Source organism: Lycorma delicatula, chromosome 4, assembly GCF_047948215.1.
Source record: "Lycorma delicatula isolate Av1 chromosome 4, ASM4794821v1, whole genome shotgun sequence".
Taxonomy (NCBI): Eukaryota; Metazoa; Arthropoda; class Insecta; order Hemiptera; family Fulgoridae; genus Lycorma; species Lycorma delicatula.
The window spans coordinates 67,002,115-67,021,481 of record NC_134458.1 but is presented as its reverse complement, the minus strand read 5'-3'; the positions used below and the strand labels follow the sequence as shown (position 1 = coordinate 67,021,481).

Genomic DNA, 19,367 nt, shown 5'->3' with positions numbered 1-19,367 from the left:
GTCTAATTAGTTTTTTGTATTATTATGAACAGAAACTACTCATCTATTAACTTTATTTATATTTTGTGATTGAGTAAATATCAACACAGCACAATTTCTTTAGTTATTCGAAAATTAGCATGATTATCTGTTCGTAACATGATCTAATTCTTTTTTAATAAATTTTTTATTCCGATCAGTACATAATAATACATTATATAGATCACGTCATACTAAAATAAATTATAAATGTAAAGACATAAATTATAAAATAAAAACTAGACGCAATTAAAAACAAATTAATTATTTAAAATATTAACACATGAAATAATGTTGAAGTAAAAATTTTAAATATAAAAAATTACTACAAAATAATTCAAAATTCAGAAGGCATTATTGAAAATTATTTTAAGCGCATATTTAAATCCGCATTAAACGGGATCAGAAAAATAAGAGTTTTTTTAAAACTTTTAATTAGTGTTATTTCAAAATTCATTTACAGAGTAATATTTTTTCTGTAAAAGAAAATCTTTTTATTGTATTTTAGATAATCGAGAGGATTTTTTTAACGGTTCGGTAATTTATTAAAAATGGCGACGTTAGTATAATAAGGCCCTTTCTTGTAAGCCAAAGTATTATATTGAGTTATATGAAAAAATTTCCATTGCCTGGTTTGGTAGAGAGTGGGTATTGTTATTTTTTTAAGAATGAGTGATTATTGTTTAACTGAAGATTGTACATTCATAAATGTAAATCCAAGGATAAGCTAACATATTTAATTTCCTACATATTGGTCAACATGATTCATACTTTTGAGCACTAAACAATAAACGAAATCAATTTAGTCATCTGAAGAGAGCTTTTTATTTAATAAAAATACTAAAAATTTTGCTTACTGATCAAAAAAATACTATTATCATTAACGTGAGATTTATCAATGCGATTGGTTATGTTACTTCTACGTAAAAACAGAATGCAGCGGGTTTGTCCGTATTTAAAGTTAGATGGTTACAATCCATCCAGTTCTTACCTGAATAAAATATTTATTTGTTTGACGTATTTCTAAGTTCTGTTATTTAATTACAATTTTGATTTACAGACAGATGCACAAGTGTATCGATGAAACCTTAAACATTTCATAGAATAGATTTTGCATTTTCATTCCAATATTAAACAGGGCTTAATAAAATAAGACTAAAATAATATCAACCAAAAAAATATCATGTCTTAATATTTCTGAAAAAAGCTTACCTTCTGATCTTCAAATAACCACATGTGGCTTTAGAATATCCAAATTTTTGCATTCTTAAATCACAACCGACATAAGGGCATGGACTGACAAATAAGAGGCACATTTCATGTGTTATGATATTACATCTTGAACATTCCATTCTCTTCTCTTTAGCCATTATTAGTTTACGACACACTCTACAATTTGCTTTGGTAGTGTCAAAAAGTGGCACATACATCCTAAAAAAGGAATAAATTTAAAATGAAACAAATACTATTTACTTTTAATTAAACAACAATATAGAATTATTTGAAATAACCCAAAATTCATTCCGTCATATATTACCTAAGATGTAAATAATCTTCACAAATAACCCTGGTAACAGGGCATTAGTGTTAGGATCAGATGTCTGAGACAATGGTATTGCGTGATATTAATGAGAAGATGAAAGAAAAGGAAAAATAATTTTTTTTTAAAACCCAAAATTATTTTTTCAGTTGTATCTCCCTCACAGAAAAAAAAAATTAGCTGATCAGCACCTCTTGGGAAATGAGTATTTGCTTGAAGATTGCACAAAGAAATGTCTCTCTAACATTGTAAAAATATCATTCTTTAATAATATTAATATATCTGCAAATGAATCCTATACTGAGTAACTTACAACTCTGGACTGGAAGTTGATAAAAATAAGCTCGTGTATACTTATGTACGCACGTAAGAAGTTATACTTCTTTGGCGTGAATAAAAAAATAATTTTTTTACGCATTCAAGACGACATTAAATACCATGAATGAAAGTTTGAATAAATAACACTTAAATTAAGTAATATTTATTTTGTACAGTTTGAAAAGTATTGAAGTATTCGTTGTCATATAAAACAATATTCATCGAATATATTTCGATTAGTTTAGTTCAATTAATTCTTCGAATGACGATTGAATAGGCACGAGGGTTATCAGCGGCTTATGATATGAAATATATGATACAAATAGTTTAATTTTATAATAGTGTTTTTTTTTTGTCTTCAGTCATTTGACTGGTTTGATGCAGCTCTCCAAGATTCCCTATCTAGTGCTAGTCGTTTCATTTCAGTATACCCTCTACATCCTACATCCCCAACAATTTGTTTTACATACTCCAAACGTGGCCTGCCTACACAATTTTTCCCTTCTACCTGTCCTTCCAATATTAAAGCGACTATTCCAGGATGCCTTAGTATGTGGCCTATAAGTCTGTCTCTTCTTTTAACTATATTTTTCCAAATGCTACTTTCTTCATCTATTTGCCGCAATACCTCTTCATTTGTCACTTTATCCACCCATCTGATTTTTAACATTCTCCTATAGCACCACATTTCAAAAGCTTCTAATCTTTTCTTCTCAGATACTCCGATTGTCCAAGTTTCACTTCCATATAAAGCGACACTCCAAACATACACTTTCAAAAATCTTTTCCTGACATTTAAATTCATTTTTGATGTAAACAAATTATATTTCTTACTGAAGGCTCGTTTAGCTTGTGCTATTCGGCATTTTATATCGCTCCTGCTTCGTCCATCTTTAGTAATTTTACTTCTCAAATAACAAAATTCTTCTACCTCCATAATCTTTTCTCCTCCTATTTTCACATTCAGTGGTCCATCTTTGTTATTTCTACTACATTTCATTACTTTTGTTTTGTTCTTGTTTATTTTCATGCGATAGTTTTTGCGTAGGACTTCATCTATGCCGTTCATTGTTTCTTCTAAATCCTTTTTACTCTCGGCTAGAATTACTATATCATCAGCAAATCGTAGCATCTTTATCTTTTCACCTTGTACTGTTACTCCGAATCTAAATTGTTCTTTAACATCATTAACTGCTAGTTCCATGTAAAGATTAAAAAGTAACGGAGATAGGGAACATCCTTGTCGGACTCCCTTTCTTATTAGGGCTTCTTTCTTATGTTCTTCAATTGTTATTGTTGCTGTTTGGTTCCTGTACATGTTAGCAATTGTTCTTCTATCTCTGTATTTGAACCCTAATTTTTTTAAAATGCTGAACATTTTATTCCAGTCTACGTTATCGAAAGCCTTTTCTAGGTCTATAAACGCCAAGTATGTTGGTTTGTTTTTCTTTAATCTTCCTTCTACTATTAATCTGAGGCCTAAAATTGCTTCCCTTGTCCCTATACTTTTCCTGAAACCAAATTGGTCTTCTCCTAACACTTCTTCCACTCTCCTCTCAATTCTTCTGTATAAAATTCTAGTTAAGATTTTTGATGCATGACTAGTTAAACTAATTGCTCTGTATTCTTCACATTTATCTGCCCCTGCTTTCTTTGGTATCATAACTATAACACTTTTTTTGAAGTCTGATGGAAATTCCCCATTTTCATAAATATTACACACCAGTTTGTATAATCTATCAATCGCTTCCTCACCTGCACTGCGCAGTAATTCTACAGGTATTCCGTCTATTCCAGGAGCCTTTCTGCCATTTAAATCTTTTAATGCTCTCTTAAATTCAGATCTCAGTATTGTTTCTCCCATTTCATCCTCCTCAACTTCCTCTTCTTCCTCTATAACACCATTTTCTAATTCATTTCCTCCGTATAACTCTTCAATATATTCCACCCATCTATCGACTTTACCTTTCGTATTATATATTGGTGTACCATCTTTGTTTAACACATTATTAGATTTTAATTTATGTACCCCAAAATTTTCCTTAACTTTCCTGTATGCTCCGTCTATTTTACCAATGTTCATTTCTCTTTCCACTTCTGAACACTTTTCTTTAATCCACTCTTCTTTCACCAGTTTGCACTTCCTGTTTATAGCATTTCTTAATTTCCGATAGTTCCTTTTACTTTCTTCATCACTAGCATTCTTATATTTTCTACGTTCATCCATCAGCTGCAATATATCGTCTGAAACCCAAGGTTTTCTACTGGTTCTCTTTATTCCGCCTAAGTTTGCTTCTGCTGATTTTCGAATTTCCTTTTTAACATTCTCCCATTCTTCTTCTACATTTTCTACCTTATCTTTTTTACTCAGACCTCTTGCGATGTCCTCCTCAAAAATCTTCTTTACCTCCTCTTCCTCAAGCTTCTCTAAATTCCACCGATTCATCTGACACCTATTCTTCAGGTTTTTAAACCCCAATCTACATTTCATTATCACCAAATTATGGTCGCTATCAATGTCTGCTCCAGGGTAAGTTTTGCAGTCAACGAGTTGATTTCTAAATCTTTGCTTAAGCATGATATAATCTATCTGATACCTTGCAGTATCGCCTGGCTTTTTCCAAGTGTATATTCTTCTATTATGATTTTTAAATTGGGTGTTGGCAATTACTAAATTATACTTCGTGCAAAACTCTATAAGTCGGTCCCCTCTTTCATTCCTTTTGCCCAGCCCGTATTCACCCACTATATTTCCTTCCTTGCCTTCTCCAATGCTTGCATTCCAATCTCCAACTATTATTAAATTTTCATCTCCTTTTACGTGTTTAATTGCTTCATCAATCTCTTCGTATACACACTCTACCTCATCATCATCATGGGCGCTTGTAGGCATATAGACGTTAACAATCGTCGGTTTAGGTTTTGATTTTATCCTTATTACAATGATTCTATCGCTATGCGTTTTGAAATACTTCACTCTCCTCCCTATCTTCTTGTTCATCACGAAACCTACTCCTGCCTGCCCATTATTTGACGCTGAGTTAATTACTCTAAAATCACCTGACCAAAAGTCGCCTTCCTCTTCCCACCGAACCTCACTAATTCCTACTATATCCACATTTGTCCTACCCATTTCCCTTTTTAAATTTTCTAGCCTACCAACCTTTTTTAAGCTTCTAACATTCCACGCTCCGACTCGTAGAATGTTATTTTTTAATTTTCTGGTGACCCCCTTCCTTAGTAGTCCCCACCCGGAGATCCGAACGGGGGACTATAATAGTGTATTTCATCAAAAATTTTGTTTATAAATTTAAAATTGTTTATGCAAAATCAAGAATTTATCTGATGTGTGCTATTTACTGTCATTAAAAAATATAATTTTACTCATAAAAAATAATGCCTACATAAATATAACCTCAAATCTTGATACACAATTTTCACAAAAAAAAAAATAGATAAATAAAAATACGCTGCAATATAAATAAAGTTTTATGAATATGAACAATATTCACAGTTTAAAATATCCGTCTTCAGAAATCCGTGTATATATTATTATGACTCAATATTTGTTATTGTTTACACACGTGCTAATCACTTAATTTCATTGAACGACTGACTGAGCTAGACACTACACACATGTGCGTGCAAACTGATCCACTTGGGCCTGCGCAAATCTTCATGGTGTGTTACATCGGCGCGCACAACTTCCGTAACTTGGTGAAAATACACTCTGATCAGTTTCTCCTAACGCGCTAAAAGAAGTATAACTTCAAAAATAATAATTTTTTTCAAATTTATGTTCCATATATTCAAAGAAAAAATACAATCTATCCTAATTAAAAATTGCTTCTCCAATACAAAATAAAGTATTAAATTTATGAATAACAATCTCTTCTATAAAAGCAATGATACTTATGAAAAGCAGTATGTAGAAAAACTAGATTGTGAAACTTTTCAGAAATGTTATGTAGATATGACTAATCACTTTCTTTTAAAGTAGAATTAAAATAAGAGTTAAACAAATGCTCTTAACAAAAACAATATATATATATAAATGATTTTGCCAAACATATTGTAGGTAATGGACACACATTTAACCCAGAAGTGTTTTTTAAAGTATTATATTTTTCAAACAAATTTAATACCGTAAAATTTGGATTTACCAAATAAATTTTATTTTAACAAAAAAAAAAGTGTTTATAGTGGTCGGCGTGAAAGATTATGCTTGTGTTTAAACTACTGTATCTCAGTTAAAAAAAAAATCGCACAATAAAAATGAAGGTATCATCGGAAACTGCAATTATTTTTGTGCTAATTGGATTCGACTGATTTTAGTTATCGTCATTAGTTTGGAAATTAGGGGCTGAAAAGCGGAAAACTAACGACTTTTTGCACTATTTTTGAGAACGTCAACTTGAATTACTATAAAATCAAAACCGATCGAGAAAAACATTTCTAATTTTCTGCTTTTGGAGGCAGATTTTTTTCTGTTTAGCCTCCGGGAATCACCGTTAGGTATTACATCAGAGGATTAATGAGGATAATATGTATGAGTGTAAGTGAAGTGTAGTCTTTTACAGTGCCAGGTCGAGCACTTCTGAGATGTGAGGTTAATTGAAACCCAACCACCAAACAACACCGGTGTCCGCGATCTAGTATTCAAATCCGTATAAAAGTAATTGCCTTTACTAGGATTTGAACCTTAGAACTCTCGACTTCAAAATCAGCTAATTTGCCATGACGAGTTCACCACTAGAAGACTAACCCGGTGGGTTATGTAGGACAGCTAATAAGTGCGATAGTATCGACATTTACGTTCAGTTTGAAATGCCAGGAAAAGTAGGCCACGAAATGCATATCTGTTACTGGACGGTTTCAACCGTCATGTATTGCGCAGAATCATATATCAGTACTACGGTCGGAATGAAATTCCTATAGTTACGAAGCTCAGAGAGGAAATACTGGATGTAAATCTATCATAGTTATTCTTTCGTCGTTTAATGAAAAAAAATTAGTTTTTGTTATAAAAAATAATGAAAGATGCTCTATATTGCTTGATGGATAAACCTGATATTAGGGTTTATTTAAGTTTAAAATTGTCTCTAAAGGGCATCTGGCATTAGCGATTCTCATACTATTGTTGAATAAAAATCATTCAATAATCCTAAATTACCCAGCATTTTTTTAAAACACATCGGTTTTGTTGATGTTTAAACACAAAATTTTCCATCCGTACTGGACCCTGGTATGAATTATACCAATTTGCTAAAGGTTCTCTTGAAATCTGTCATTTTAATTGTCTAAGTATTTTCCATGAAAGTGTTGATTAGTATATAAGCAATTTTTTTACAAAAATCTTAGTTTTCTGTTTTTATTCTGTTCAAAAAGAAAATTAATTTTATTAAAACACTGATGATTTATGATTTTACTTCTAAAGTAAACGATCATAAAAGCTGAAAACAGATCTAACACAACAGAATTATGTGACTGTCCCATCAACTGACTGTTAATCAAATCTATGAGCAAAGATTTTCTCTCAAGGCATTGTATTTTTCTGGAGGAGAAATGTACTCGCATCTGTTATTATAGCTCTTTGCTTAATACCTCTTTGATATGCTTCTTAAAAATTTGTACAGCTCTTGATAATGGGGATAGAGAGGTCAGACAAGACCTCTCTGCTGAATATATATAGCAAACTCCTTTCCATCATCCATGATTTACCATATTATAACTCAGCACTAGATAAAAGACTGCAATAATAAATGATTCATTAGTTTCAAATTGCATAAGGTTCAATGAATATACAACTTCAAACCATCGAGTAGATTATCACTTTTGAAAATAAAACTAGAGTATATTTAAAATGAAGATAAGACATTAAAGATGAACTTATACAAAAATATGGTTGTTAAATGGATATTTTTAAGCTCAATGGAGGGAGATTTAAAAAAATTCCTAGATTAAGGATAGGATTAGACAAGAAACTGATAATTTCTAGCTTGAGTGGTGGTGCTAACAAAAGAAAAGTACTAACAATAAGTAACAGTTAAGCTAATAAGAAGTACAAGCTAACACAGTTGGATTTATAAAGGTTACATGCAGCCACATGTATGAACCCAAAACACATGTTTTTTATTTAAAAGATGTGATTAATTTTTAACCACATACATTGTTTATTTACTAAATTTACAGTAAATATAAAGAAAATTACTAATAAGAAAAAATACATTTTTATCCAGGCTAATTCTTTTCTAAAATCCTTAACATATATTTATTAAATCTACCAGTAAGCTGTTCATTTATTATCACTATCCTTTTTTATATTCAGAAAAGTTGATTAACATAATTTATTTATTATTTTTTGTTGTCTTCATACTATCACTTATTCCATCCCCCATGAAAAAATGTATCTAAAGAGGGAAGCAGAATTAACTATTATTGTAGATATTAAACCGAATAAAAAGAATCATATAGAGTACTATACCTGACCTGTTGGGAAAGATGATTAAAAAATAAAACCAGACCCTACTGAAAAGGGAGAGTCAGAACATACTGTTTATAAGCTATAAACCAAGTAAGCCTTGAAACTCAAACGACAAGTCATAAATACCATATTTCATTAGAAACAGTGCCAGTTATTAATCTCTTAGAATAAATATTAATTATGATTAAAGTTATATGTTTTTATTATAACTATTATAATAATGATTATTAAAATTAAATTTTGTGTTAATCTGCTGAAGTTAACATATTAACTATCAGAAGCCATGTATTATATAATCGATACTTTTAGTGTTGATTACATCCTACCGTATGTAATTCAGTAATTAAATTTTACTATAGGTATATATAATAATAATGAAAATCAATTTATATATGTGTAGCTAAATAGGATTTACTATTACCACAGAAGTCTTGGAAAATATATTTTTGGATACAAGTACTACTATGCGTTTAAAGATACTTGGCTTTACTAAATTTAAAAAAAAACCCAAATATTAACACTAAATAGAGAGATGATTAATATTAAAATACCTGTGCGTCGCAAGGGCACTTGCTCTAGAAGTTTGACTTGCAACAGTGACTGATTTTTTTAATTTAAATGGAACTTCACTTTCAATTCCAACAGTCTGAAACAAAGATAATACATTAGTTCCAGAAAATATATAAATTTTCTCTACTATCATTTATTTTATATCATATATAAATAATTTCAGCAAAGAATAATTAATAATTTTGAAATTTTATATAATAGTATTCTTCTGAAAAAAACTGTTATAAAAAACTAAAAATTAAGGAAGAAAAATTTTTAGTTCTTAAAACTTAGATTTACTTTTTGAAATCAGTGTAAAATAAAAACAATTATATATTAACTTTTAATTTAATGCTGTTTTAAAAAGTAAAATATTAAATTAAGAAAAATTGATTCGTATTATTTTTTTCATTTTTAGTGCAGCTTTAATGTCAGTTTTATTTTTTATAAAAATAATATTATTTTTACGTTTTGTTAGATTAATTTTTCTGAAAAAAATGGTTAGTTCCACAAAGAATGCTGTTCATATGACAAAGAGCCAATCTCAAAAAATTCAAAAGCAAGATATCTCCCTCTCTTGATAAAAATTAAAAAAAATATGCAGAAAAATGTTGAGAGATTGCTAGAAAGCACAACCAAAAAAATCACTGGCAACTGGATTAAAATAATTCGGACAAAAAAGTATTATTTTTTCCCTAATTTTCATTAAAAAAAAACTTAGAATTTTAGAATGATCGTTATGCTATATAACTGTAAGTAATAAGAAATAAAAAATATATTTAAACCTTTTGTATAAATACTAATTTTCTGTTAAGAAAAAAAAAGAAGCAATTAAGAAGATTCTTTTTTGAAGTCGATTAAAAATAGAAATATAAGAAAATCTGCATGATTAAAATTTTTTTTTTTTATCATTATCCAAACATAATTCCCATTTAAAATTTTACAATAAATATTATTATAACTGGAAGTATAGGTAGGTTATACTGAATGTAAAACAATTGATATTTTAGATTTTTTTGATAAATATTAAGTCTCATCGAATCATAGTAACCATTTTTATAGATTATTTGTCCTGATTAATTTTTCTGTCAATAATTTTTCGTTGAAGCTAGTCAAAAAATTTGCAAGTTTACAAAAAAAATTATATCTCCTTGATGAACTAAAGCAATGAATTAATTGTTTTTCAATAGTATATTCATAATGAGCCAACTCTACAATCCCTTTCACTTGATAAATAATAGAATTGTATGGTGAAGGCAATAAAACTGTGTATTTCTCAGATCAGTTTAGAATAAAAAATGTGTAGTAAACATGTCATTCACTAGAATGAAGAAAATAAGTAACCTCAGAAAGATAGTAACTAAATTTTTTAATATTAAAATTAAAAATATAATATTAATATATTAATACATATTACATAATAGATATATATAAATATATTATTTAATATATTAATTAATATTTAATATTAAGAAAAATATTTAAAGAAAGAAAAAATTACAAATTGTTGCAAAACATCACTTTTTCACAGTGACAGTAATTACTTCAAATCAGTGTCATCTGAAATTATGGTACAAAAATACAAATATATATATAAAAATAGGTACTTTGTAACACATATTTTTAAAAAAATACAAAGAATTGTATCATGTAATCATGAATGTGCTGTTTTTAATTACACTGTTTATTATTACCTTGTTCATAGGTCTCCTGTTAGATTTAATAACATTAAAAGTTAGCTTCTTCTGCAGATTCACTTCCTTGTAAGGGAAAATATGCCTTTTTTGTATTGGATCAGATTTTCTAAATTTTTCTTTGCGTGCTAAATCAACGACCTCCTTTGTTATGTCCTGCTTAGAGTTGGAACCAGTCTTTTCTCTTTCATTATATTTTATTTCTAATTGCTGATTGATTTCCTGAAAAGGTTATTATTTTAAGTAAATAGCCACTGAAATATAGTAACAGAGATCTACATCTTGCTTTTGAAACAACTTGCTTTAAAAATGTGGAGAGTGTTTCAGAACTATTTATAATACCTTTATCAGTGGAGTTGCTATGAACAGTGTCCTTTCTGAAGCTGTTAGGAAATCCCTTAGGTATGCAATTGAATATTTCATCTGAGTTGTATCTGTTCATTCAGCATATAGTAATTGTTAGATTTAGTGTGTAAATTTCATGTTCAAGCACATTGAGTCTATGTTTTTTAAGTACTAAAAGTAAAATTTGGATGTGATTAATATCTTTGTATGAGTCCAGTGTCTACAGTGCTTATATGTTCTTTGTATCTGTTAGTGAACATGTAATTACAGTCTACCCATTGCAGTGTTTAGTGTAGTCACTGTAATTTAATTTGTGTACTCTTAAGTAGTTTGCTTGTAGTTTTAAAATTAAAGCAGTTACTTTCTCTTTGAAATTATTGGTGATTTTGTATGACTGTCAGTCAATGAATGTACATTATCATTAACTACGTATGTGATTTTGTACTGTATTTTTTATATAAAGTATGGCTGGGTACCTATTAATCTGTGTTAATGGCATGCTTGTGTAGTGAAGGATGATTGGATTGTTCAAGTCAGGAGTAGGTTATGGTAGATTTTTTAAATATTTTAAAAGGTCCACTTTAGAGAAGGCAAAGTCAAATAAATTAAATGATGTGATTATATTCTGCAGGTGAGTGCAAGTCAGGATATATGATGAAACTTTATTCAGATTCAAAGGTAAATTAAAATAATATCATGCATTCCTAGAATTCATTAACAAATTACTAACTGATCATGCTGATTTACAATTGTATATTGCTGGCTGATATGACAATCTATCAGAAGATAGATTACTCTATTTATATAGTAAAAGATAAATTACTCATAATTTTAGTAAAATTGTAGCTTAGAATAGATATAAACAAAAAGCTATAAATATTTTTTTAAGTAACGAAGATCTAGTGCCTAATTTGTATATACCCATAATTCTTATATGTAATAGTCTAAGCTACTAGTCTAAACAATACAATGTACTTCAACATGCCAGGCGGTAAATGAAATAGCATACAAATAGATTTATCATTCTACCAGAGTTAAATTCAATTCCCAGCATCAGTCTAATATGTTTTATTCAACTCATTATTGTAATTAAAAGCACAGTTGCTAATATATGTAAATAACTAAATCATAACTAAATTTTAAAAATATTTATAAATAAAATAAAGTAACACCAAAATAACAATGTGTACAGATTCAGACATCAGTAATGGAAATAATATTATACAACTAGTCACATACTTATTGAAAGACAGGTAGGTAGTGGAGGATAAGTTCACTTCCAAAACTGTACCAATAATTAATATGGTAATTTGACTACATCCCCAACTGAGTATAGGCAGTGAATATGATGGATTGTTTTTTGACAAAAGGATACATTAATTTGTTGCTATCTGTTCAGGTCTTAATTACTGCTGTGATATATGTAAAATAACAGAGGTACAAGAGGCACTATTCAGAATTGTTTTCTTTCAGGGTGCTGATGTTCACTGTATACCACCTTCAATGGTAAATAGAGTGAAGACACTACATGTAGAGCTGGACACTCCTGCATCAAAATGCACAACTACAAGTCCTACAAGCCCAAGCCTACTAATATGGGCTTAGTAAGTCAATCTGTAACAGTTCATTTGGATTAGTGAAGGAGGCAACAGGAAACTGGTTCACTCTTCGTTATCCTTAGAAAGCCTGGCATTACATGCTTGCTGTCTCAAAAATGGCTGTATTGACTTCAGGAGTAATTTGTATCTTGTATCAGGACACCTGCAATGTTTTTGGTTAGGGAAATATACATACATATAGACAACTTGAATGTGTTTATGTGGAAAATTAACATAATACAGGGAAATTATTAAAAGAGGAAAAGGATTAATTATAGTTTTTAGATATTTTTTTATCTATATTTATATGTGGAGAAATTATGTGAAGTTCTGGAGAAGTTTTATGTCTGGATACTTCAGTTATGTTTCATGTACTTTGTCAAAAAATAAAGTATATAACTACATTTAAAAATTATAATCAACAATACTAGATTATGAAAAAATAAAATATGTAATTTTATTCATGTATCGGATGATGATAAGATATTTAATTCTTTGGAGCTGAACTACAATTTTTTGGAGGGAGTGATGATATTCTTTTAACATATATTATTGCTCAAAACATATTTATTTCTAAAAAAAAATCATATAATATCGGTTTGAAAAATCAAGTAGTGCTAAGTAAAGTAAAGCAATTAAGTCTCTAGAAACAGTAATGTGTTTCCTTTGTTGATTAAGTTGTTATTTAAAGATGAGTCTCCAGTGACTTAACTAAAACCTCTTAGTTGAAGTACGATAATGTTAACAAAAGAAGAGACCAAATAACATTTTCTTTTGGTTAAATCTCCATAATAAAATGACACTAAACCTTTTGATTATGTACATGTAAAATCATACATTTATGACTAAAATACAAAAGTAGCTAATTCTGAGTGTCCTTAACAGTATAATATCACTAACAAAATGATTAATTATTTGTAGGATAGGTTAGAGTGCTAGAAAAATTGTGTGTGTGTGTGATAAAAAATGAGAAGGTATATAATCTGCTGTAATCACTCATCATGTCTTCTGAAGTGTAGGGGACAGACCTCAGAAATAATATGAGTAAACTCAGCATGGTTGTATTATTACTAGCTGTTGCACTCTTTTGACTGAATTAATATTATCGATGATACGCAAAATTTTTACATAACAGAAAGTCCTACATAATGTGTGTTAATTTAATTCTGTTTTTAAGTATTTCAAGAGTAACTATTAGTATTCTTATCTAAATACATTAAATATAATTAACATAATAATTATATAATTCATAGTTCCTTTCTTTCTTCCTTTCTTTTTCCTGTTTAGCCTCCGGTAACTACCGTTTAGATAATACTTCAGAGGATGAATGAGGATGATATGTATGAGTGTGAATGAAGGGTAGTCTTATACATTCTCAGTTCAACCATACCTGAGATGTGTGGTTAATTGAAACTCAATCACCAAAGAACACCGGTATCCACGATCTAGTATTCAAGTTCGTGTAAAAATTCGCTTTACTTGGACTTGAACGCTGGAACTCTCGACTTCCAAATCAGCTGATTTGGGAAGACGCGTTCACCACTAGACCAACCCGGTGGGTATATAATTCATAGTTAAATAGTTCTATACTCACGCATATTTTTTCTTCAAAGTACTGAATTTTCTTTTGAACAGAGATCAGTGTACGTATACTTTCTTCTGTGGCAGAAGTGTACATCCAGTACAAATTCATTAATTCATTTTCATCAGCCTTCATTAACATTGTGACATTAAAAGGACATTCAGACCCTCTCAGATGACCAGAATCAAAAGTATCTACTGTATTGCATGATTTATCTGACACTGTAACATTGCTAAACAATTTTTCTCCTTTTGGCATTAGATTGATGAAACTAGAGTCTTCTTTGGTAGTTTGTTCACTAGCTCCAACAACCTGTAATTTTGTTATAAAATAATTACATATATTAATGAGGTTCAATGTTATTATTACTGGTCAAATTTGACAAAATTCTGTTGATGGGCAGGGTGAGGTTGTATTGTTGGACTGGCAACTGATTTTTTGCCAATTAGAACGTCCCATTGTGGTAGACTATTCCCTCTATTGTAGTGTTAGTAATTTCAACACTACTTAAGACACCCTGAGCAGAACTATTGTGTATGTATGGGTCTATTCTTTCTAAACTTTGACGAGTAATATTCTTACTTTATGAAACACATAAATTACACTGATTTAGAAAATTGCCCCTCCAAGCAGCGCAATGTAACTATTTATAAAAATTAATTTTTCCACTTTAGTGCTTCTTTCTACCATGTTTAGTAATACTGCAGAGATCTCTACTACATCATTGTTTTATATGAAAATTTAATTAAAAGCAATTAAATATTAAAAATACAGAAGTATGTTTAATATCTCAGCTGCTGATATAAAATGAACCTTTGTACTATTACAAAAATCTGCAACAGATATTGAAATTATTGTTTTTGGAACCATAATTTGAATTCAAATTATGTTTTACATCAGCTCATTTTTTTAACAGTGACTGAGATTGGTAAATATACATCTTATATTTTTAATATTTTAATTAAATATCAGTGTAAAACAGTCTGATGAAGTAGAGATCTCTGTGAAAGTACTAAACATGTAGGAAAATTACAACTATTAAGTGAAAAGATTAAGTTTTATAAATAGTTAATGCCATTCTCAACCAGGTAGCTGTTACATTTTCTGCTATTCCCTTCAAATTGATGTTAATTAAATTTAGGAAATGTTTCACCCTTATATAGTTATGAAACAGTTTACCTAATTATTATTGTTGTTACTAGCAAGAAATCCTATTGTTGTTAAGAAATCCTTCAAAAAGAATGGTTTATCAAATTAAAAGTAACTTCTACTTCTCATTCGTTACTATAAAATATAGTTATCTGGAATCACATTAAACTTATAATATATAAGTACTCATCTGCTGCTGCTTTCTTTAGAAGTGAAACAATTACATTTTTTTAAAAGTTTAGTGTGTTCTGACACTCATAAATTTTACCTACTATTGCGATTTTTTGTATGATTTTTAAAATGGGCATTCGTAATTACTTGTTTAAATGTTTATACATGTAAAAAATTCTGAAAACTTCATTTCTCTTTTATTGTTTATCTACCCAATAATCTACTACTACCCTTCGTTCACTTAATTTCACTACTATGATTCCAGATACCCATTATTATTCAATTTCATCACCTTTTACATATTTGTCAAAAACAATCTAGATCATTTATTTCATCTTTCTCTTTATTTTCTTAAGAAATCTATGTAATATTTATTATGGTTTAGGCTTTAAATCTGTCCAGAATAAAAAAATTAACTGCATATGCTGTCTGACCTTGTTATAATTCTTACTCCTACATTCTTGTACTTGATTCCATGTAAATATTTCTATAATCTTTTCAGTAAATTTCACTAAAGACCTGTTGTTCTTTCTAGTTGTATTATTATTTAATCAATAAAGTATTTCACCTTAACATATTTATTTCTTACATTAATCTAGCCTATCATTATTACTTAAACTTCCAACACTCCATACTCTCATACAAAGAATGTCATGATTGCTACATTCTCTGATGTTCTCTTCTTGAGTAATCTCTACCGGATATCCAACTAGATTATGATTTTACTACAGAGGACACATCATTTTGTAAAAAAAAAGTTGTTCTATATACCTTTTTAAAAGCATGATCCTTTCTAACAGTCTTCTTGCTCAAAAAGGACTTTTCAAAAAAGGATCCATTGTATGAATTAGAAGGTTTCTGGGAAATTTCTGGTAACTTTTCTGAAAAATAAATACATACAACATATATATTAACGTAATTTAGATTAAGCTATATTAGTTGCAAAGAAGAAAGAAATTTGATAAATGTTATTAAAAGCACAATGTTTGGTTAGTGACAAATGCATGATAACTGGCAGACAGCCAGTTATATGCAGACAACCACAAATGACAGTCCATAAAAGACTATTTGAATAGACACCTTCAATCTTACTTACCTCTCCTCACTGTAATAAAAATCAAAACAGTGACATAAAAAAAGTCTAGACATGCTGATCATGGTTCAAATTTCAAGGACAATTCAAGAATTGGAAAATATTTAAAAAAAACAAAAGAAAAGTTTATTTTATTACAAAAAAAGCCAACAGCAGTATCTTACATAGTTGCTTTCCAGAAATATTAAGTTCATCTTAGAAAAATATATATATTAATAATAAGAGTCCAAATATTAATGCTATAAAAAGAAAATCTAATTACCTCAGTGATTTAGACCAAAATTATATTCAGCAATAAATTAAACAGCAAATGGGAGCCAACTGGTCCACAAAAATTCTGAGCTATCTTAATAACAAACATTTTTGTTTTAGTTTTATCTAATTTTTTACCAATAGTTTTAAAAACCTATGTATTTATAATCTGCTGTTTTCATTGTTCTTCCATTTATCTGTTTTGCAGAGGTCTTACACTTCCATAACCCGACCTCTAGCCAATGAAAGTAGACTTCTGTGCTGAGCAGAGTTTGTGTAATTAGTTTTCAGTGTATTTTTATGATCATTGAAACAAAAAAATAGTAGGCAGTACAATTTTTGTCATTGATGCTACCTTATACTAACACAACAGGTATAACTTGATTAATGATTTATTTAACATTCTTGTCTAACTGTAATAGTAGGACTGTCTATTTAAAAATCTATTGTATTGCAAAATAAGTATCATAGTTATTTTTAATTCTTCTTACAATGTTTTCACAACTATTTATTTTAATGTTTTTGAAATAATTTAACGGTATTCTTTCCTTCGCTTTGCAGATATTATTGCAAGATAAGAAAACCTTTATTGTGAAAATTAAGTAACTGTTTACAGTTCGATAATAAAATAAAAGAAAGGTTCAGAAGAAAATTTAAAGGAAATAAACTTTCTGTTACATGTGATATTTTTTTTTGTCTTCGTCATTTGACTGGTTTGATGCAGCTCTCCAAAATTCCCTATCTAGTGCTAGTCGTTTCATTTCAGTATACCCTCTACATCCTACATCCCTAACAATTTGTTTTACATATTCCAAACGTGGCCTGCCTACACAATTTTTTCCTTCTACCTGTCGTTCTAATATTAAAGCGACTATTCCAGGATGCCTTAGTATGTGGCCTATAAGTCTGTCTCTTCTTTTAACTATATTTTTCCAAATGCTTCTTTCTTCATCTATTTACCGCAATACCTCTTCATTTGTCACTTTATCCACCCATCTGATTTTTAACATTCTCCTGTAGCACCACATTTCAAAAGCTTCTAATCTTTTCTTCTCAGATACTCCGATTGTCCAAGCTTCACTTCCATATAAAGCGACACTCCAAACATATACTTTCAAAAATCTTTTCCTGACACTTAAATTAATTTTTGATGTAAACAAATTATATTGTATGACAGTTTTCATTTCTCTAACACATATATATGTGTAGTTAATGTTGTGACATGTAGTGTAATTACAGTTACATATACAGTGACATAATTGAAAAAAATCTAGGCAATTAACTATTGCAGGTAATTAACTGAAGTTATTATTAACATGGCTTCTGTTAATATAATAAATATGTACATTTTTTTAACAAACTGTAGGAATTACACAAGGAAACTTTTCCCAAACTGTACATAGATAATTTCATGAATTTTTTACAGGAATAAGGAATATTATTTTTAAGTTATCTTTCTGTTTATCATATTTTATGAGTAATAACTTTTTAAAAAAAACAGAAGTGGTTACAGCCTGTACGATATTTCAAAACTATTGCCCTTATTAGACGAGTTTTATTTGATTGTTTGTAGCAATCAAATGTATCATGATAATCTCTTGAATTTTATGACTTTATTACTCTATTTATAATTTAAAGAAATGTTCACAATTTGTTTTAATAACAATTTTATTTTTATATCTTCTCACCCCTTTTAGCTATTGCTTGCCCCCCAAAAGATAATTAATCTCTGAAAAGGAAAGTGGGGAATATCCACTGAAGTTTGAGAAGTACAGCAAAATAATATGAGAAAAAACCTTAATATACTGCACTGCCCTATCGTCGGAGAATTTGCAAGGGAACTAACAATCACTATGTTTATAATAGTCCTATCTAAGAACAAATCAGGCTTACATCAAAATGCAGGCAGTCAAATAAAAGCAGTGCATCATAAATCTACCTAGTCTAAAGTAAATGTAAAACAAAAAAAAGTATAGGAGAATGTATCTGTTTAACCAGATGTAAAATAACTATTCCCTAAAATTAATTAAAAATGAATGTCAAGTGTGAGATTAATAAAAATGAATTATTGATTTCATAATATATCAAATAAATCCTTCTAAGAATCAAATAATACCTAGTCTGTGCAAGCAAAAGTAGAAAAATTATTATGAACAATTCAAAAATCAGCATAGATCATACAAAAAATCTCTAATTTTCCTTTTTAAGTGAAATTACATTTTCATTAAACATATCTATTTTTATCTACTTCACTATCGTTAACTAAATTAAGGGTTTCAATAAATCTAGTCATTGAAGAAAAGATGTTTCTGTTTAAATATCTGAATAACTTGTGCCTTTTATTATTGTCTTGAATCATAATCCCTATGTCTGGGATACTAACTTCGAAAAGTCCAATCAATGCCTTTAAACGTAGATGTCTTGGACTTTTATCTTTGAGTCTAAGGATGCAATCCTCAATTGACTATATTCACTACATATGACAACTGGTGCATACTTAGCCTTTTCTTTGCAAAGATTCAGTTTTCAAATTAGTAAACTCTCTATTGTGATCAAAATCAATGAACATTTTCC

At 29.2% G+C, this 19,367-nt stretch overlaps 1 protein-coding gene across 1 annotated transcript in view; it reads right to left on the bottom strand.

The window, feature by feature from the left end:
- The window catches only part of LOC142322634 (uncharacterized), a 55,533-nt gene that overhangs the window by 15,719 nt on the left and 20,447 nt on the right, over window positions 1–19,367 (bottom strand). The window contains exons 8-12 of the mRNA XM_075361712.1: window positions 16,220–16,329; window positions 14,141–14,440; window positions 10,604–10,825; window positions 8,912–9,006; window positions 1,231–1,449 (exon numbers count right to left, since the gene is read on the bottom strand). Coding sequence (XP_075217827.1) covers window positions 1,231–1,449; window positions 8,912–9,006; window positions 10,604–10,825; window positions 14,141–14,440; window positions 16,220–16,329 — 946 coding nt within the window. The remainder of the gene's footprint in view (window positions 1–1,230; window positions 1,450–8,911; window positions 9,007–10,603; window positions 10,826–14,140; window positions 14,441–16,219; window positions 16,330–19,367) is intronic.